The sequence below is a fragment of the Mustela nivalis genome (assembly GCF_964662115.1).
Source record: "Mustela nivalis genome assembly, chromosome: 5".
NCBI lineage: Eukaryota > Metazoa > Chordata > Mammalia > Carnivora > Mustelidae > Mustela > Mustela nivalis.
This window is the reverse complement of record NC_139024.1, coordinates 110418223-110440212: the sequence shown is the minus strand read 5'-3', so window position 1 is coordinate 110440212 and position 21990 is coordinate 110418223. Positions and strand designations below refer to the sequence as shown.

General features: G+C 38.5%; 1 protein-coding gene across 4 annotated transcripts in view; it reads right to left on the bottom strand.

The window, feature by feature from the left end:
- COL19A1 (collagen type XIX alpha 1 chain) overlaps positions 1-21524 on the bottom strand; it is a 332336-nt gene extending 310812 nt beyond the window's left edge. For 3 of the 4 annotated variants that reach the window (XM_082731306.1, XM_082731307.1, XM_082731309.1), the window contains exons 1-2: positions 17947-21524; positions 4856-4982 (exon numbers count right to left, since the gene is read on the bottom strand). In XM_082731306.1, the coding sequence (XP_082587432.1) occupies positions 4856-4982; positions 17947-18057 (238 nt within the window). In that variant the 5' untranslated portion in view covers positions 18058-21524. Of the gene's footprint in view, positions 1-4855; positions 4983-17573 lie in introns of all 4 variants that reach the window. The other variant, XM_082731308.1, reaches the window with a different exon arrangement.
- Positions 21525-21990: the final 466 nt, after the last annotated feature.

Sequence of the window (21990 nt, the reverse complement as noted above, 5' to 3'; positions counted from 1 at the left end):
GCTGGAGAACTTAAAGTATCAGATACCAGAAATGTTTATAACGTGGGATTGGTGCACATCTAAAGAGGTCAGTGGTATAGCGTAGAGAGTCCAAAAATAGACCTGTGTACGTGTTGGTTCTCTTATTTGCCAAAAAGAAGCCATTGTAATTCAGTGGGAAAAGGATAGTCTTTCCAGTAAATGTTTCTGGGTGAACTCCATCTTCACATAGGAAAACACTGAACTTTGGTTCTTACCTCATGCCATGCAGAGAAATAAATTAGTGATGATATCAGACCTAACTAAGAAAGGTAAAACAATAAAGGACTACAGAAAAACAAGATGTTCATGAACCTGAGGAAGCAAAGGTTTCCTAAAGGGATACAGAAAGCACAGATTACAAAAGACTGATAAACTGGACTTCATTAAAATTAAAATACTTATAAATCAAAGGACAACATTAAAAGAGTGAAAAGGAGCCCTAGGTCCTATAGAACCACAGAGACATAGATTGTTTCATACAATACAGACTATTGTAATACATATATCTGATCATGTATCATATCCAGAATATACAAAGAACTCTCACAAATCACTAAAAAAAATCTGGAAATTCTATTTTGAAAATGCACAAAAATTTAAGCACTTCACAAAAGTCAAGATCCAAATTGGCGACCTGCATATGAAAAGGTGCTCAACATCATTAATAATCAGGAAAATGCAAATTCTGAGCCGCAATGAGATACTGCTAAATGACTAGAACAAAAATCTGACAGCACCATGACTCAAACCCATGACTGTGAGATCAAGACCTGGGATGAGACCAAGGGTGGGATGCTTAACCAAATGAGCCACCTAGGCACCCCCATCACTCTTCTTTTCTAACAGGCATTGAGGAAAATTGTTTTCCTTATTGTAGTGACAAAACCAATAAGATAACCTTTGCTTCATGATGAGAGTTGGGAAGGTGAAGAGTAGCAATTTACCACACATGCAGAACTGGTTTGTTTTCTTTTCATAAACAGAGCAAAGAAGAAGCTTTAGGTGTTTCACATTTTTTTTTTTTAAAGGCTAAAACAGACTCTGTTGGGCTGAGAAGGAAGCAGGCCTTTTTATTTTATTGTTACTGGTTGCCCAAAGACCTCCCATATATTTCGTACTTGGATAACACCTCTGATAAAAGATTATAGAGTATCCTGGGTGAGGAGAAAAACACTCGTTAACAAATATAGGTAAAATTATCAGACCAAAATATAACAAAAATAATATGGAAAAGTGACCAAACAAGTAAAAAAAGAAGTGAGAACACAGCTATTTTAACAAAAAAGTCACAAAAGGGGTCACAAAATCTTCACAGCTTCTTGTGAGTTTGTTGTTGTTGTTGTTGTTGTTGTTATTGTTTTAATACAAAGCTGCTCCTCCAAAGAATACCTGTTAGGAGCTATAATTTTTTTTTTTTTTTTAATAATTGGGAAACTTTCCTCCACTTTAAAAATTTAGGAGTAACAAAGTGTATTTGCCGGTTACATTGTACCATATTGAACATGAGGAATTCTTAAAAACACCAAATAAAAGTTCTATATAACAGCATACTTTCTATGCTGAGTTTAAGAGTGCAGTGTGTGTCAATTAATTAAAGCCAAATTTCAGAATAACAGTTTTTCCTTGTAATTTATAAAAACTAATTTTACAATCTATATGCTCATGATCTAGGGCCTAAGTTTATAAGCAATTCCATCTAGATGTTTTACCATAAGAAAAAGATGTTTTCTAACCTGATGTTTTACCATAAGAAAAAGAAATGGCATTCCATCTTCTCTCCTTTTACCAAGTCTGGCTTTTTGTTTTGGTTTGGGTTTTTGTTTTTTGTTTTTTAGATGGGGGAGAGGGAGAGATCTTCAAGTAAGCTCCACACCCAGCACAGAGCCAAAGGAGTCCATTTAACATACTCAGCCACCCAGGAGCCCCTGGGTTAGAAGATGGATTTGCTGCTTTTCCTTACCCTGTTTTTTTGTTTTTATTACTTTTGATGGTAACCCAGTACTTTGGCCACAGACCAGATTTAGGAAAGTAGAACAAAAAGGAGAAGCTTTAATTTTTCTATAGATAAACTTCTATCATAGCAGAAAGTTTTAAGAAACTGAATAACAAGTTTTAAGATCTATATAATGTATATTTTTAATTCTCTTCCCCACCCTCTTTTGACAACTGAGCTGAAACTGCCACATTCAAATTGTTTATCTACAATATGAAAATGTATAAATATGTCTTAACTCACAATCTCAATATAATAGTAAAACTGATAAGATTAGGAAATAACTGAATTCTCAATAGCTTCAAGATTTTAAAATTCAAGGCATATTGAATCTTTTCATATTACTTTTGAATTCTGCCCCAACTGAAACAATATCCCAAGTATAATTAAGCATTCCATAGAGCTAAAATAAAGCAATTAGAAGGCTCAATTTATCCTTCGTATATTTAGGTTTAACAGTAGACTGCTGACAACTTCACAGACTCCAGAGTTGAAACCCTAGCCTCTCCCTCAGATTTGTTATATCTTATTTTTAGATGTAATCACTTCCCTCCGGTAAATGGTTAGTGACCACACGCGCAGGTCTGCACATGAGGAAACTAAAAAGGGAACTTTGCACTTGTGAATCAGAGACACAAGACACAATGAGAGCCCCCTGTCAGGCCATGCCCAGCGTGTCATATTCTTCAATAATCCCCGTGACAGTGCTGTGCTGACATTTTCAATTAATGCAAATGATACCTGAAGTTAAGCAATTTCCATGGCACGTTCAGGCTGTGTTGCTTCAGGAACACGTTCTCTCAAACGGCCTGATAAAAATCAATGCTTCATTTTTGTCTGTATTAATTTCCCTCAGTGCTTCATGTTATGTGAATCTTGTTAGGGTTCAGATTAACTCTGAATTCATACTTCTTAGGAAAATCTTTCAGAAAGATCACTTTGGTACAGTTAATTGGACCAGAATATATGTATTTCAGGAGTCCTACATACAGTATAACCTGATTAAAGAGTTGAGATACCAAAGCTGAAAAAGCAGAACATTCTGGGGAATCCCAAAATGGGGAAGTTTCAGTCACACAAGAAGATTAGGTTCTGGATATCTGCTGTGCAACATTGTGTGCCTATAGTCAACAATACTGAGTTACACACTTAGATATTTCTTAAGTCTTGTGTTCCTACCACAACTTTTTAAGAAACAGTTACTAGAGCCAAAAATAACAAAAAAGAAAAGAAAATGAAATAAAGGGAATATGGTAGCATAAGATGCAAGACAAAGAAAAGGAAAAAAAGAAGAAAAAAAATGTCAATTAATATTCCAGGTCAGACACATTGCATTAGATTCACCTGGGGAGCTTGTTAAAAATGTAAATTGCTGAATCCCACCTCAGCCAGTCCTGCATAATGGCAGCCTCAGAGTGGGATTTAGAAATCAATACCCCAGATGATTTTTGCTCAAACTAAAATTATAAATACATTTATTGTAGATCCTTCAAATCATTAGGAAGAACATTTATTATGCACTAGTATGTCCCTAAAAACTATGTCCTGCTCAACCAGAGATTCATTTTCCTTTCTAACCAAAGAAGTCCTACCCCTCCGTTTCAGTTGCAAATCGCATTACGTACTAGTGTTCTTAAAAGGAAGAGACATAGAGAAGTTAAAAGTAGCAACATTATCAGAAGGAACCCTCCTTGTCCTATGGACTTCCTTTTGTCTGAGTCACTTCTGATTTATTTCTCACTGAAGAAGGAAAGTGTTTTCCCCCCAAAATATATGACAACCTCAGGATATCATTGATACAGTGGTAGATTATTCAAACTTTTATGCAGATTATTAGGAAATGCACCTCCTGCCAAATTAATATAAAAGTCATAAAGACTTACATAACGTGGAGAGACTAAGACTTGTTATATCTTTATAAGAGATTGTTTTGATTCTATATGTGCTTCAAACTCAAAAGTCTCTTACAGGCTGTGTTTATACCTGTTTAGCAAAATGTATTAAAGGTATATTCAAAAGAACAAACACAGTAAGACTCAGTTTCAGAATACATCATCATATGTGACCATCGTCAGAATTCATCTTATGTGATCCTTTGCATAGGAGAGTTGAAGTCTCTCTTTGCTTAGCAAATGGCTTCTCCAATGTGTCTAGTTCGACTTACGAGTACATCTAAATCAGTAATTTACAACTCAAGAGTTCAAGAAAGGTTTTCCAACTTAGCCACATAGTCATTTTTAAAAATCGGAGGTGAGAGTAAATGTTTTAAACTGCCGTCAAGCCATTTAGAAACATTTGTGAAGTTCATAATTTAACAACTGCAAATAAATATCTATTTAGTTCAAAAAGTGCTCTAATGACTGTTAATCTTTTGTTCATTTCATCTAAGATACTATAAAACTTACATATAATTAAACTACATTTCTTTTTATATCTCCTATTCTGTTTTTCTCTTTTCCCTAATTATGATTAGGCATGTTCCTGGTTAAACCTAATTAGTGATAGACTTATGTATTTCTAATTTGAATAACTTATAACAAAGGGGAAAAGGAGAAAAAGACACACAGAGAGGCATGCACATACATTTATATTTGTAAACATCAATGAGAGAAAAGAAAGTCTATTTAGCCTAATATGCATATGGGAAAATGAGGTAGTTTTAGAAATTCTCAATGTGCAACATAAAAGGTCAATGGGGAAAAACAATGAATTCTTTATTTTGTACTAGTAGATTTAATCTATGGCCTCCTCACCCCCAACAATGTATTTTAATGATTTTAAAAATAACTGACAGTCTATAAATAACATTTGGTGACTGGACAAAAGAGGTGGCCTGGATACCTGACTTGTCCCTGACCGTCACGGAAATGGAAGCAGGAAGCAGAAGCATTACCACCCAGAGCCAAATTTTCCAAGAGCCAGCATGCTTCATTGTGCCTCGAAACCATGTGAACCAGTGGCCACAGATCTGCAAAAAACAAAATATTGGAACTGAGCTTCTTGTATATAAGTCCTCTCATTATGATCTCTAGAAAACCCTCATCACCAAAAAGCACACAATAGATTTTTGCAATATATGTAATTATATAATTAGATATATGGTTATAGATGTAATTATATATAATAACACAATATAGGCCTTAATCTGTATGAAAAAGCTCCAAAAAATATTTTCTGATTAGGTCCTAATTATCAATGTTCACAAAGCCTCTTCTAGCTTAAATTTTCTCTTCTCTATTCCTTAAGTGTGTTTTTTAAAGCTATACCATTTAAAATGACTTGAGCTTGTGTATATATATTTCTAAATCCTAGTAAAACATACCTAATATAAAATCTATGATCTTCTTAAGTGGCATTAAGTTCCTTCATATTATTGTGTGATCACCACCACCATCCATAACTTCTCATCTTGCAAAACTGAGACTCTAACTATGAAACACTAATTTCCCATTTCTCCTTCCTCTGGCCCCTGGCAACGACCACTTTACTTCCTGTCTCTATGAATTTGGTCACTCTAGGTACCTCATATGAGTGGAATCATACCATTTTTATCCTTTTGTTACTTTCTTTCACTGAGCATACTGTCCCTAAGGTTCATCCATGTGGTAGCATGTGTCAGAATTTCCTTCCTTTTTAAAGATGAATAATATCGCAGTGTATGTATATACTATGTTTTGTTTATCCATTCATCTGTTGATGGACACTGGGGTTGCTTTCGACATTTTTGACTTTATTGTGAATAATGCTGCTATAAACATGAATGAACAAATATGTGTTCAAGTCTGTGTCTTTAATTCTTTTGGGTACATACCCAAAAATGGAATTGCTGGATCTAATGAAAATTCTATTTTGAATTTTTTAAGGAACCAACATACTGTTTGCCATAGCAGCTGCACCATTTTATATTCCCACCAACAATGCTCGACAGTTCCAAATTCTCCACATCCTCATCAACATTATTACTACTAGTAATAGTATTTTTAATAACAACCATCTTAGTGGGTGTAAGATGGTATCTCATTGTGTTTTTGATTTTTATTTCCCTAAGGATTAGTGAAATGGAACATCTTTTCATATTTATGTTTATTACCATTTGCATATCTTTTTTTTAGGATTTTATTTATTTGGCAGAGAGAGACACAGCGAGAGAGGGAGCACAAGTAGAGGGAGGGGGAGAGGGAGAACCAGGCTCCCCACTGAGCGGGGAGCCCGATGCAGGGCTCTATCTCAGGCCCCCAGGATCACGACCTGAGCTAAAGGCAGATGCCTAACGACTGAGCCACCAGGTGCCCCACCACTTACATATCTTATTGGGAGAAGTATTTATTTGAATCATTTCCCCTATTTTTAATCTGGTTTTCTGTTGAACTGTAGGAGTTCTTTACATATTCTGGACATTTGCCCCTTTTCAGACATGATTTGCAAATATTTTCTTCCATGTTGTGGGTTACCTCTTCACTCTCTTGATTGTGTCCTTTGCTGCAAAGCAGTTTTTTTTATTTTTATGTCATCCAATTTACCTATTTATCTTCTCACCTGTTCTTTTGGTGTCACATGCAATGATTTATATTTTAAAATATAATCTTATTACTCACAATTCTATTTTCTCTTCTGAATATTAGTGTTGCATATTTTGTCTTAACTGATACTATATTTTCTATAAACTTAACTATGTTGTTACTGGGTTGAATAATCACTGCTACTAGAGGTATTACTAGACATGTGAAAAGCAATCCTTCCTTCTGTTCAAAGAGAAAATGGATAAATGCCATGCCTATCTAAACGGAGCCCACCACTGGCACCATATTTAACATAAACGTGTTACCCTCCATAATCATTTGCTTTTCTAAATATAGACTACTACTTTATAGGTATTACAATAAAAAATTTAGTAAATGGAATCCCTATAACGGAAAACTTAAATATTATTTAAATTAATTTTTATAGTGAAATAACTAACATGGAAATAAATTGCAAGTAAAAATATAATGGTTCCTATAGTGTATTTAACAATTGTGGTATTATTAGAATAGCTATTCTAAGACTTCTAAATATGCAAATAATATGAAATCATTTATTTGCTATCATTCGAAGTTTACTCAAAAGTCAAATATAAAAGAATCTATCACACCAATGTCTAAATGCTGTCAGTACACACTCTAGAAAAAAAACTAAAGCCATCATCTTTGGTATTCTGCATGTGCCAAATACCCTAAGATCAGCATTTTAAAATTAATTCAAGATTTTAAATATTTCTGGATGAATAGCTGGAAGTAGCAACTGCAATACTAAAATCGTATGTGTGGTTCTAAATATCAAACATCTGGCTTTATGTCTTATTTCTTTTGAACTCTTTCATCTAGATATAGTCCTAATCCTTACATGACTTGTAAACTTATCCTATTATTTCAAATCAGTTAGTAACTATTAAGGTAATTAATTTTATTTCAAATAAATGAACTCACAAATATTAATCTAATTTTTGAAGAGATACTTTGTTCGTAGTTTCAAGGAGCAATTTTTTATCTTCTAGAAATTTTTGTTACTTAACAGGATTTCAATTACTAAAACCTAGATAAGAAAAAAAGAGTAAGTTTTACACTACTATAATCATTAAATATTCAATAAAAAATTACCATACAAATAATCTTAAGGTACAAATAATATAATAATCTTAAATCAGAAAATTTTGCTAGATATTTAAGCGGTATCACTGAACTTTCAAAAAAAAATTTTCAGAGAATTGTCAAAGAGGATAAATCATTAAGTCAGCAAAATTACTATATTCGACAATGATTTTTTTTTGACAATGATATTATAGGAAAGGAAATTTACAGGCAAGGCTCTCTTGAACAGAGATGAAAACTGTCAACAAAATTTTCACACAGAAGAGGAAACCATCGACAAAACAAAAAGGCAACCTGCAGAATGGGAGAAAATTTGAAATGATATATCTGATAAGGAGTTAATATCCAAAATATATAAAGAAAACAAACAGTTCAACACCAAGAAAACAAAAAATGGAGTTTAAAAATGGGCAGAGGACCTGAAGAGACATTTCTCCAAAGCAACTCTTATTAAGAATTGATGAGTTAGCAGTGTAGTATAGTGGTTGAAATCATAGCTTCATGTCTGGACTTTGTCACTTAGGAATGAGTTACATAATTTCACTACGCCTTCATTTATTTACCTGAAAACTGATAATAACACTAGAGAAAATTATTTAACACCTGGGAAAAGTATAGTAAATGTCCTTGAACATATTAAGTATTCATAAAAATTACCTATTATAATTGTCTGCTCTATGTATTCACAAATAATAATACGTAAAAATTTAGTTACAGTCATCTCCTCAGCCTGAGGTTGACACTGATATTTGGACAATGAGGAAGTGCCAAAGCATCCTAGAACTTTATGTTCACTGAAGCTTTGGCCCCTGTTATAACAACAAAGCATCAGAGAGCTATACAACCATAAAGCTATGCAACCATAAGCATATCAACTCAATCTTGAGGTCTCCCAACTGGTACCTTGAGCCACTTAGAGATTGATAGCACTTAGCATCAATCTCACTTATGCAAAATGTTTGAAGAAGATGTTATGGAGAGTTGACTAAACTTCCTAGTTATTCTACCCTCCATTGAAAAGAATCTCACCAAGTTCAGCAAGAACTTGAAAGAGGAATTCTTTTTTCTCCCCATCTAATTCAACTTTTGGTGGTATTTCCAAAAGTGACCACTCCCTACTTCTTGAAAACCTCACTCTCACTGGATTTCCTGTGCTCACACTCTCTGGGATTTTCATTCATTCATTCACTCATTCATTCTTCATTCATTCATTTGACAGACAGAGATCACAAGTAGGCAAAGAGGCAGACAGTGAGAGAGGAAGGGAAGCAGGCTCCCGGATGAGCAGAGAGCCCAATGCGGGGCTTGATTCCAGGACCCTGGGATCATGACCTGAGTCAAAGGCAGAGGCTTTAACCCACTGAGCCACCCAGGTGCCCCTGGAATTTCCTTCTAAATCCCTTCTCAAATCTTGTTTCTACCTGATTTCTTAATCCTGGGATCTATGAGCGTTCCTTGCCCAACTCTTTACAATGAACGTCTCCTTAGGTGATCTCACCATTCTCTTTGCTTTAAATGGTATGTCAGATAATCCTGACATTTGTATGCCCAGTCCAGTCTTCTCTGAACATTATACTGTATAGCCAGCTGCCTATTCCAAAGTCCCTCTTAGATGTTGCACAGACACCTGTAACTTATTATGTCCAAACTAAATGCCTGATTGCCAACCACAACTTATTCCTGTCATGCTCCTCCCAGTCTCAATTAGCACCCATCCAAATGCTCAAACCAGGAACTCAGCATCACACTGATGTTTCTGTCTTCCTCATCACCATCTCTCACATCCAGCCAGCAAATCCTATCAATGTTACCCCAAACCCATCTCCAATCCATCCAGGGCCCTCCACTCCTCTGCTGCAATCCTAGTTCTGTTTATCCTGGTCTAGACTCCTCAATAGCTTCTTGACCGGGCTCCTGGGCTCCTGACCAAATTCACTCAGTACATCACACTAAAGAGCTTTTCTTTTTTTCTTTTCTTTTCTTCTTTACCAAAACAAAACAAAACCAAAAAAGTTTTATTTATTTATTTTTGAGAGAGATAGAGCACGTGCATGCAAGTGCATGAGTGGTGGTGGAGGGGCAGAGGGTAAAGCAGACTCCCCACTGAGCAAGGAGCCCAATGTGGGGCTCCATCCCAGGATCCTGGCTTCATGACCTGAGCAGAAAGCAGATGCTTAACCAACTGACCCACCCAGGTGCCCTAGAGAGCTTTTCTTAAAATAAAAGGTGAATCAAGGCACTTCCCTGCTTTTACCCTTTAATAGTTTCCCATTGTAATTCAAACGTAATCCGAAAGCCTTTCTAGGACCTCGAGGCCCTGACTAAACTAGCCCCTTCCTTATCTCCTGCCCCATTTTACTGTTCTCTTCACTGATTACCTATTCCTCAAATTCCCATGCTCTTTCCACACTCAGGGCTTTTGCGCAAGCTATTACCTCAGGTGTTGACTAGTGGATTAAGTACAGATGTACTTCACTCTGAACATTTTTTTCCCACTATGAACATCTGGTAAAGGTTTGGTAAAGGGACAGGTAAACTTGGTAAAGGTTTTAAAGTAAATCCCTGTACACGTTTTTTTGTTGTTTGTTTTATTTTGTTTTGTTTTAATACCTTTTCCAGATCTTTAACCCCTGCTTCAAGAAGTTGCAGGGCTGGGAAAAACTTCTGTTGGGGTCTTTCTGGACCTCTCCTCCAGATCCTTCTCGCTATCCTTAGAACCCACTGTTTTCAGACTGCTGCTTGCTGCTCTGGACCCACCTCCAATGCCCTCCAGGAATTCTCAATTCTGGGCTTTATCCACAACCTCCTTCATCATCAAAACTTGTCAATTTTCTATTTTGTCCGCTCTGATCCCAGCTAGGTGACCAGCAAGACAGTTTGAGAAATTCAAGCTAACATTGTCACAATTTAATGTGTTGTTCTTCCCAGGTAAGATTTAAATATTAACACAGACCTTCAATGCTTTCCCAGTGGACTGACCAATGAAGAACCTCAGAATAATACATGTGGTTGCTGAGGCTACTGAAGTCCTCACCTCATTCTTTTTTTTTTTTTTTTTTGACAAAGATGGCTCATGGTACATTTTAAGAAGGACGTGGGGAGTACTTTACACATGTTCTCATTTTCTTAACAGAATTTCTTTTATATGTGGTATTTATTGAGAGACAAGCATGTCCACCCATAACACGAACAGGGTATAGAGCACGAGATCCATATACCATATGTTTAAATATATGAAAGTTTAAAATAATGCTAATAAAACTAAGAAAAACGTGTTTTTTCCTTTTATCTTGACAAGTATACCTTCACAAAGACCCGGAAGCCTAAGTCAAGTTGAGAACTGAACAGAGCAGGCTGCAAAGGATGAACTAGTCTCTCGGCTGGACCAAAGCTCTTCTCTCATTTTTTCCCATTCCTGGTTTGGTCTGTACCATGAGGAGCCTCACCCACACGCATGGGAACATACCAGTAAATCTAAGCTCTGTCCGCAACAGCTGCAAGCAGTCACTCCTTGATATCCACTGGGGCCTAGGAGTGTTCCTACCAGTAACTTAGACTGTTCTGGGAAGATGAACCCAAGGAAGAGGTCTGCCAGGTCCTGTAAGAGGACTAAGGGTCATTTGGCCAGGGAATTTCAGGATCTGCCCAGAGCCTCATCTAGCAGCTTGGGCTTTGGGTGGGCAGGTCCCCTAACTATGTGGATTCCTAACCCTGAGAGAAGAAGCACATCCAGAGTAAGGCCATACAAAGACCTTCCAAAATGTAAGGCCCAGAGCAAGGGACCTTTTGCCTGGGCCTAAGGGTGCTATAGAAGACAAGAATCAAGTCCCCATTCTACAGATACAAAATATCAAGGCTCATAGAGAAGATTCCAGAGACTGAGACCTAAGTCCAGTTTTTCTTGACTAAGAAGCAGTGTTACACCATCAGGATGTGGGATATACTATCATACCCCGTTATAGTTCCTTTAAATTTTCAGCTATTCTCTATCAAGATGCTAGCCAGACCCAGGCAGTTCCTTCCCAGCACTACAAAGGACCAAAGTCATAACTGTGAACGTGCCCAGTACTGGCAGTCTCAAGCAGACAACAGTGCTGGAGCCTATGAACGCTCTAAAATCCTGGAGATAGCCATGTCTGGAACTGATTTCTCATTGCCATGACAACAAAGAGATAAAGGTTGCCTGAAGGTCTGTCTATGACTCTACCTCTAACCCATTATTCTCACCATCCTGGCCAACTGGAACAGTATTGGATACTGGTTGGGGTAAGGTAATTTAAAAAGGAAAGTCACTATCCCTTAAGTTTCCCTTATTCAGCTCTTGAAAACCCATAAGGCAACTACCAAAATATTTTAATTAAGACATGGATCTTTAAAAAATTCCTTAGTAATCTAGATTTATGTACAGAGAACACAAAAAGGACAGAAAGGAACAGTGGAAAAATGGGTGCCTGGGTGGCTCAGTTGGTCAAGCAACTGCCTTTAGTTCAGGTCATGATCCCTGAGTTCGGGAATTGAGTCCTGTGTCGGGCGCCCAGCTCCACGGGGAGTTTGCTTCTCCCTCTGATCTTCTCCCCTCTCATGCTCTCTCTCTCTCTCTTTCAATAAATAAAACTTTAAAAAAAAAAAAAAAAAGGAAGGAAGAAAGGAACAGTGGAAAACCTTAATCTTTCATTCCATCTGTACAATGAGCTTCCCACTATGGGCCATGGGAGGAGACAACACTCTGGTCAGGGAGAACAAAAACTAACAAATGCATATGTTATCTTTGCAAGATAGACACTAGGAAGTAAAGAAACGCAGAGTAAGTAGAATGATGAAACACCAGGCTTGCTAGATAGGATGGTCAGGGACTTCTTAGCACAAGCTTTTGAGTAAACCAAACCAAACCAAATCTGCCTCTGGTAAGTGAATTGTTTTACTGTTATGGCCACTAACATTTTATAAGGCTCACTCTGCATCTTTGAAATTTGGTATTAGGTAAAAGGTCAGAACATTAGAGTTAAGACAGAAATGGAAAATAACATGGGAAAGAAAATGAAAGAGGTGAAAGAAAAAAATAGGAAGAGTCCTCTAATTTGCTTTGCATAGAACATTAAATGAGCAACACCACATTTCAACTTTGAGAAAAGTCAATTTGATTTGTCAAATGACTAACAGAACCCATGTTTCCAGAATATTCATTATAAAGAGAAATGCTGTGTGGCTGGGTAGGGGGTCAGATCTTAAACCTCTTGACTCCCCTCCAATACGCCTATACATAACTCCAAGAAAATCTGGCCTCACACATCTTGTAAATAAGCAAAAACAACAGGTGTTACACATCTGTTCTTTTACCAATCTTTAGAATCTATCTTTAGTGAAGCTACAGCAGAGTCTATAAACTATTCGAGAAAACCAGCTGAAAGGCCATGCCTATAGAGCTAAATTCTAAGCCAATAATAGGACAAAAATTCCCAAGAGTTCAGAATCAGATCTAGCATGATTTCATAATTTTATCATTGAAATTGAAGTTAGTTGGCAGAAGTCTGTTGAAGCTTAGGCAAGGTGTCTGCCTTCATTATAATCTGGAGAAAGCTCTTGACGTTTACATTTTAATTATAGGCATCATCTTTAACCTAAGAACTCAAGTTAGAAATTTTAAAAACTTTATCAATTCATTCTTTATCCCTCCCAAATCAAGCTTCTTTCAAGTCTATCAAATCTACTTTTTTAAAAATTTTATTTATTTGATAGAGATCACAAGTAGGCAGAGAGGCAGGCAGAGAGAGAGGAGGAAGCAGGCTCCCCGCTGAGCAGAGAGCCCAATGCGGGACTTGATCCCAGGACCCTGAGATCATGACCTGAGCTGAAGGCAGAGGCTTAACCCTCTGAGCCACCCAGGTGCCCCTATCAAATCTACTTTTAGAACTTTTCTTTGAATCTATACCAACTTCTTCATCCTTACAAAAAATAATTTACCTCGCCTCCTTACCATTTCTGATCTGTCAAAGTGCAGCAGACTCCTAACTATGTTCCTTTCCTTCAGTTTGGTTCTGCTTGATTGTATCTCCCTACTGCTCAAGAATTCTGTAACAGTGAATCACTTAAGTGCTCTGCTTTATTAACGTTTCCTGGTGATTTTTCATTGGCCATTTCTAAGGGAAGCTCTCAAGGCTCTCTCACAGCAGGGTCCTCAACTCATCTGACCAGTCTCATGGCCTGCTAACTCCTTCCAAATGAACTTTACACCATCAAACTCTTCATAATTCCCCAAAAGTGCCAGGATTCAGCTCATGTGGTTTTGGCTGCTGGGATGTCCTTCCATTTCTCTTTCCAGTTGGTGATCATCTACTCTGTCTTCCACATGTGGTTTAAATGCCATGTCCTCTATGAAGTCTATAAGATCCATCACAGAGCTCATTTACTCACTGCCTTGCAATCCAACCAAGCTCAGAACCCACCTCTGCTTCAGCGCGGTCTACACTGCATTTTAATAACCTGCATGCATTCTGTCTCTATCTGGAATATCTTGTAGGAAAAAAAGTATCTTATCATTTGTGTTCTGTTCAAACATTAAATAATGTTTAAGCATTTAGTAGGTGCCTGCTTGATCAATTTGTAGAATGAATATAGTCTAAGGTAACACATTTTCAAAATTAAACAAATGGAGGCTCAAACTGTTAAGTAATATATCCACTATGTATTTAACATTTATAGAAGATATTATTGGAGAATTATTGCTAAAAGAAGGTTCAGTGAACATAATTTCAGTTATTTAATGAATGCACAAAAGATAATACTACTGAGTTTTTCTTCCATCACAGAAAATATATTCCCTGGTTCTTAATGTTTATAATTCCCTAAAAGTGATCAACTCTAACACACTTTCCCAAACTTCTATGTTATTTCTCCTGCCATGTCAAAACTAGTGCCTATTTCCCAGAAAGTGTCCAAACTCAAGTTCTCTTTGAATGTGCTTAACTGATTCTCTTCACCCTCAACCACTTGTTTTATTGATTCACTTCTCTGACCTACCGTCTCTGTCAACTTTTCTTGGTACCATTCTCAACATCCATCATTATGAGCGCCCTACATTTTTTTTCGGATTTCAATTCTCTAGCTCCATTTCCACAGATACATCTATATCAGTGATCCAATGCCACTTAAAATTTTAAATTAACATAGATGTATATATTTTCCTTACGTATCAAGGTTTTCTAATTTTCCCATTTGAAGGGCCCTACTAACTTCATGATCTAATAATCTTACAATCTCATGATTATTTTTTATTCCTCCCAAAGAGAGGTGTCAAGACCCCGTGGGCTTCCCAGATATCAAGGGATATCATGGGTAAGGCCCATTATTCCTACTTTCGCACCTGCCATCTAACAATTTCCAGACTTCCTCACCTGATCGGCTCACAAAAGGCCTACAAAATAACACCCCAAAGAGTCCCTTGCCTCTCAGTTTCTCCTTTCCGATCTCTCCTTGGCAAGTGCTATCTGCTCTCCTCATCTCCGGTTTCATCCAGCTTGGATTCTCTGTCTTACCAGGCACATGACTTCTCACCCCCACCTCTAAGCCTGCACACATGCCATTCCTTCTGGCTGGAATGCCCTCTCTCTTGCTCTTCTGCTAAGCCTCTTTATTCTCTGCCTCTTTAAAATATATGACCTTAATGCAGCTTGCCTTGAATAACCCAACGCCAGTCCCATTCATTCCATTTTTTCCAGCATCCTTTTCTGGTTATATATTAGCATCTCTCTAGCCCTGCTAGTTTGTATTCCTGCTAATTTTTCATTTTTCACTTGAATTCATATTTATGATGTCAATTAGCCATATGAATATGGTTTCTTTTTTTGTTCTGTTTTTATTTAAATTCAACTAGCCAACATATAGTACATTATTAGTTTCAGATGTAGAGTCAATAATTCATCAGTTGCATATAACACCCAGTGAGCATCACATTATGTGCCCTCCTTAATGCCCATCACCCAGTTACACCATCACCCCAACCCCTCCATCCACCTCCGTGTACAACTATGGTTTCTAGTTCCATATATTTTCTTGCACCTAAAACCATCCACTCTGTATACCCACTAGGCTTTACTGCCTGCTGGGGGAAAATGAACTATAATTTCAGCAGGAGAGATTAAACAGAAGGATCATAAAGGAGATGGAAATTTTCTATTTCTGGAGAATACCATGGGCTTCTGTCTGTTTTAGATGGTTTCCAATGATTCCGATACAGAGATAATGTCCTAACTGTGATAATGATCACATTTGGTTTTCTTTCACCTTTTTGGTTTTTCCCTGACCTTTTCATATCATGTTCAGGCTCATTCCCCTGCTCTATCACTACATCTTCTCCCTCTTTCCCAGGAAACCCCACTTAGATGTCTGGCCAGCAAGTTTAAGAGATCAGACTGAACAGAACCTCATGGAAGCACATGCCAGATAGCTCCTCCATTTTCTTCCCCTAGGGAAAGAATGAATTGTTCTACTCCTGGAAACCCCCTTCCTCCTTTCCACCCTGAAGAGATATTCCCACTCAAAGAATCCTGTCAACCTTCCTCAGGAAGAAATTTTAGGTACATTTTGCACCACCTGAACATTTAAACATCTCAATTCCTCCTTTGCAGGTGCATATCAAAAATCTCAGAGTCCTATAGCTCTTTCCTCACGCATCAGCAAAGAGATGCTGGAAACCACACATTTGATAAGTTGTTTGTGGTTTGAGGTGTTTTTTTTTTTCCTTTAAAAAAAAAAAAACCCTCGTTAAAAATGACAGTACCGCTTGGTTTGGACTGAGAATAGTAAGTACTATTGCTCTTTCGCTTTTTGTTGGGGGTCGGGGTAAGGAGAGATGTTGGAATTCCTCCTGAAGGTCCCAACCATGCCTGCACACACACACACACACACACACACACCCCACCTTGTTTCTCCTCAGACTTCTCTGAGCCCAGCAGAAGATGGGACCAAACCTTCTTGGAATTGTGAATGGAAGGAGGCAGCACAAATGTTTCCTTTCCCCTTGCACTCCCCAATCTCAAGCTAGGGCTCAGGATCACTCATTGTTGCAATTTATTGGATGGTTCAATTAAAACTCTCCGCGTTCTCAGGGTTCTGGGTTCCCCTCTCTTGGATCCCCAGCCCACGGTGCCCTGAGGCCGGCAAAGAGTTCCGGTGCCTGCCTGTCTCCCAACCTCTCTGCGCTCCGGAGCCTCCTGCAACCTGGCCGGCCCACCGCCGGCTCGCCGGCTGCCTCCCTCCCTCGCCCTCCGCGGGGCAGGTTCCGCTTACGCGCCCGCCTGCTCAGAAGGAGCCCGCGTGCCCGGCGACCGCCGCGCGCTTGGTTCCGCGCCAACAAACTTCTTCGGGACCCCGCAGTGCCCTCGCTGGCTGCGCGGCGCCGCCTCCCTTCTCACGGCCGCGGCGGCGTCGGCGCCGGCGCGCTTAGGGCGGCGGCGGCTGGATCTCGCGGCCGAGGCGGCGGAGGCGGGGGCCCGCGTTCTCCGCGCGCCGGAGCGGGACGTTCCCGCGGCGGCCGAGGCGACGACGGCGGCTGCAGGGACGGCGCGGACGGCGGCAGCGCTCGGTCGGGCCGCGCTGCGCGTGCTGCAGAGTCATTAAGGAGCAACGGCGGACGCCGCGACCCCGGCGGGGGCTGGGGGAGACCCAAGCGCCGGGATCCCCGCCGGCGCAGTCCTGCGAAGCTGCACTTGGGAGAAATACCCGCAGGTCGGCATAAGGAACCCCCGACCCGAGAGCTAGGCGCCGGAACCTCGGTCTTCCAGTTTATACCCCTTAACTGTCTCCTCGCTTCCAGTCGGTAACGTCTCTACACGTAGCCCCCAAAATATGACCTAGCGGCATGCATTTTTATCGAGTTTATCTGTTCTGTGCATTTAACCCATGGATATATTTTTTTCTTCTGAGTGTGTTCTCACCCGCATCAGCAGTGCTCATAGCTGTCCTTTACGAATACACGCAGCCAGAAAAGCCACCTAGAACTCAAGTAGAAGGCGTAAAGCCTGCATTACGTGAGCCTCTGAACACGAACTACATTCTGTGTAGCGTTTTAAAGTGGCCGCATCGTGCCAAACGCTCTTGGTCCCATCATGGAGCTACCTATGGGAATGCGTAACTGCAGGTGTGCATTATTCCGCTACCAAAACACATCGACATGTGCAGCACAGTTTTTACGTTTTCTGGTCAAAGCAGATGCACGCAAATGACCAGAAACACGAGCAGATGACATAGACCCGGCATGTGTGCGAGAGATCAAGTGTAAACGGCCGGTGGCAAAGCTGCGCAGCTTACCTTGAAAGCGCGTTTGAGCCCCTCAGAGGCGCAGTGGAGTCCGGCCCGGGCTGCCGCACCGCCGAGGAGTGGCCCGAGCGAGCTCCCTGCGAGTGGGGAAGGGGGACGCATCTCTGCCCTTATTAGTCTCTCCCAGTGTGACCCTCCCACTCGACGAGGACGGAGGACTCCGCAAGATAGGACTCCGCCAACTCGTGCACAGGTTTTTCCTTAATTACAACAATGTTGCCTCCGAACTAGGAATAATGCCTTTCAGGTTTATGTTTTATTAGCAGTTTCACAGATAGAATGACTGTTGGATGCAGGTGCTAGAGTGTCTCACTTTGATTATGAAGTGTCTTCAAAGTATTGTATGTGGCATACGTTCACAGGTAGATAATTGGCTTTTTAACAGTTGGGCTATAAAAAGATCTCATTTGTGTTTCATTTTTCACTTTTATGTCAGGAGTTTATGTAAAGTTAATCAAGAGATCCTTCCCGCCTTCTAATGTTCATGTGCACAGGTTAGTGTGGCATCATTTGTCTCAGAGGACATAAAACTATTTTGTGATTTTAAGTATCATGTCTTTCCATGGGTTGGTGCCATGAATCCTGGGTTTTGAACTCTTTGGGATCCCTTTGAACATGTAAAGGTAACATTTTTCTGCAGGTAAATGTGTGTGCGTGCGCGCGGGTGTGCGCGCGTGCGAGTATACACATACGCACACACACACATAATGGGGTATATATGTAGGTTTGTAGGCCTATATACATATTGTGTGTGGGTATATATTTGGACATATATCCATATATATGCACATATATACGTATACATATATTTGAAAGAAAAACAAAACCATTATAGAATTCAGAAAAATAATCAGGCATTAGAAAATGGATAAATTGGTTTAATGTTCTTTAGTTCAGTATTGCCATAGTTGGGGAAATATTATAAATTATGTTATTGATCCATAATAGTGAAAATCAGTAAGCTTAAAAGTTACCTTAAACCAGAAAAATATGCTTCACATGTCAGGGCTCACAGATCAGGTAATAAATAAAATTAAGCTGGCAAAAATTAAAAATGTTAAGAAAAAGTTTAGGAGATAGCTCATTTCCACTTCATTTAAGTGAAGCTATTGAAGTCAACTAGTGGTTTTTAAACCTGCCTTTCATTGTAATCAAAATACCTGCAGTTTTAGTCTTGTATCCCTAGTGATGCGAACCATGTTTATGCATCAGAATTTGAAACTTCTTGATGCATTTCCTCCTCATGTGATTTTCATCACTAATTTTTGGTTGACTGTGGAAAGAGGCCAAGGAGGGAGAGTATCACATGAGTCATGCTGCTTGAATGACCATTTGAAAAAACAGTGATTCACAAAACTTCATCAGACTTTTGGTGATCATTCTCTAATGTTTAGAAAAGTGCTACCCCTATTTGAACCTTTTTTTTTTCTTCTAAGCAATTGTACTTTACCTTTCATTTGCTAGTGACTTGAAATAAGAGCATCCAGGCTTTATTTCTCTGATAGTTTATCATATTCCCTTTTTACATTTAATTGGTAGTATTTAAAGTAAGGCTTTAAAACTACTTAAGAGAAAGCATGAAATTTTGCCTCTAATCTGTGTTTTAGTACAAGTAAATCAACTGTATTTTAGTGTTATTTTTGCAAGCTTTTTAGTAATTTTATAATCCTTACGATTTTACTGTTATAGTTTTGCTTCAATCTCAAATTGCTCCTTTCCTTACTCACAGCATTGAACTAAACAAGAGTTTGGAAGAAAGTGAGAAATGGTTCAAAATAAAAATTTTATTATCTGTGGCTCACTCTGCACCATCAATCCTAGGTCAATAAATATTCCTGGTTTTTCTTTCAGGAAAGGTTTCAAATTTGGGCTGGTTTCATAATTAGAAACTATGATAGCCCTAGGGTTTGGCCCTTTGAGTCAGTTCTTTTCATTGAATTTTGAAGTGACTTCAAATAGAAACAGCCCAAATTGAGCACCTTTTATTTATACAACGCAAATACAATTATAAATGATCAGTTTTTCCACACACTTCTGAAGCTACTGCTGGTGAATGCACATCTGAAAATAAGAGCAGATCTGACAGGACTTTGAATTCTGGCAAACAGCTTGCAGGGCTTCTAGCGCCCGGTTTAGCTGTGTGCATGTGAGACTTTAAAAAATTAAAAAGATTTCAAAAGCAAACTGCTTTCAACATTTACCCACCATGGAAGATACAGTTAACTGTTAACTATTTTTATACCGTAAGAGGAATAAATTCCTTTTCGTACATTAAAAAAACTGTTCCATATTTGTAAATTTAAACGATGTAAAAGGAATATTGCATCCTATTTTGATAACTGTCCCATAATAAATTTAAAGAATGTACTTTTTTTTTTCTGAGCCTCACTTCTCAATCTCCTGGGTTAACACAGCTATTTATTTTCCTTTTTCTTTCTTCTGTACCTCTGTACTCCCAGCCATGTTACTTTGCCTTTTCATTTTGTAGTTTCTTTCACTTTTCTCCTCCTTCATAGTTTCCATTTTCCAAGAAGAAAGAATTTCAGCATTGCCCCCAGCTAACTTCTTAGTTACCAAACTATAAGAGTGTTCATTCTCTATTGAATTGGCAGGGCACAGCCATACATGACTCCCATACATATCCCATGGAAATACTTCAATGCATCAATAGTGGCTGAACAGACGGTACTGTTAACTATAATTACCAAATATGACTTGTCATTGCTAGCATGCACTCCCCATTCTTTCCTTTTTACACCAGTACTACATATAATATTCTTAAGGGTAAACAGAAAGTTGGCATATCCGTTCTAATTTTTTAGTAATCATCAAAAGTAAGGACACTTACATTTTTTAAAGGCTATTTTTGCCATCGTTTCTGAAAATAATTCTCCTCACAGAGAAAATAATATTCCACTGGTGGTGGTTATGTTTGCTTCCATTCCTGGAAGACATTCTAGCTCCTCACACTGACTCAGCTTAGAAATGAGAGGAAGAGGTGATCATAGATCTGACATTCACCTAGTTTATTAGACTTACTTCCTAGGGATCGGTGACCCTGAAAGGAAATATGGTAAAAGACAAACACCTGACTGGGGAAAATGTTTATTAATACACATCCAGCTCTTGAAAATAATTTTATAAATGGAGACAGATAAATATCCCAGTAGAAAAATAGGCAAAAGTGTGAAAAGGACATTTACAGAGGAAATAACAAATGGTCAATAAACACATGAAAAAACGTTCCATTAAATTAGTATTCAAAGCAATTAATTTCTAAAGGAATGACTTTGTCCCTACCCATTTTTCCAGGATTAGAATTGGTGATTATATACAGTGTTGGCATAAATGAAGAGTATCTTCACACTTACAGAGGAGCACAGAATAGTTGTCTTTCTGAAGGGCAGATTTGCCGTATTTACTTAAAGCTCTAAAAACTCCTTTAAAACCATTAACTGTGGTTATTTCTGAGTTATGATTATGGGAGGTTTTCATTTCTTCCTTTTGATTATTTATGATAATATAAAGTTTCTACAGTGAATATGTATTACTGTTGCAATAAAAATACAACAAACATAAACTAGTGTGGTATTTTTTCTATCGCCCACAAATTAATGAAACAATGGTGTTAAGAGAGCCGAGAAAATTGCCTCTCAAGTACTCTTTTCAGTCATTTCCAGCAGGAATCTTCCACGTAAAAATTAGTACGTAACTTAAAACATTTAAACTTTTTCTAGTGATTTCTCTACGTAGCAGATATTAATTAAACCATTCATTCAACACGTTTTAAATGGCTCTTAAGCTGAGCACTGTGCAGTATACGAAGATAGGTTGCACGTGGGCCCCACGTCCAGGAGGTTAACATTTTGTAAGAAAGAGAAGGCATGAATACACATACACAATGATAATATGAAATGAAAATACAAAGTGCAAAAAGTAGATACAAATACTGGGAATGTTCAGAGGAGGGGGGAAGCTATTAATATGTAGAAGCATGAGGGTCAACAACTTCTGGTGAGCAAGAATATATCTGTT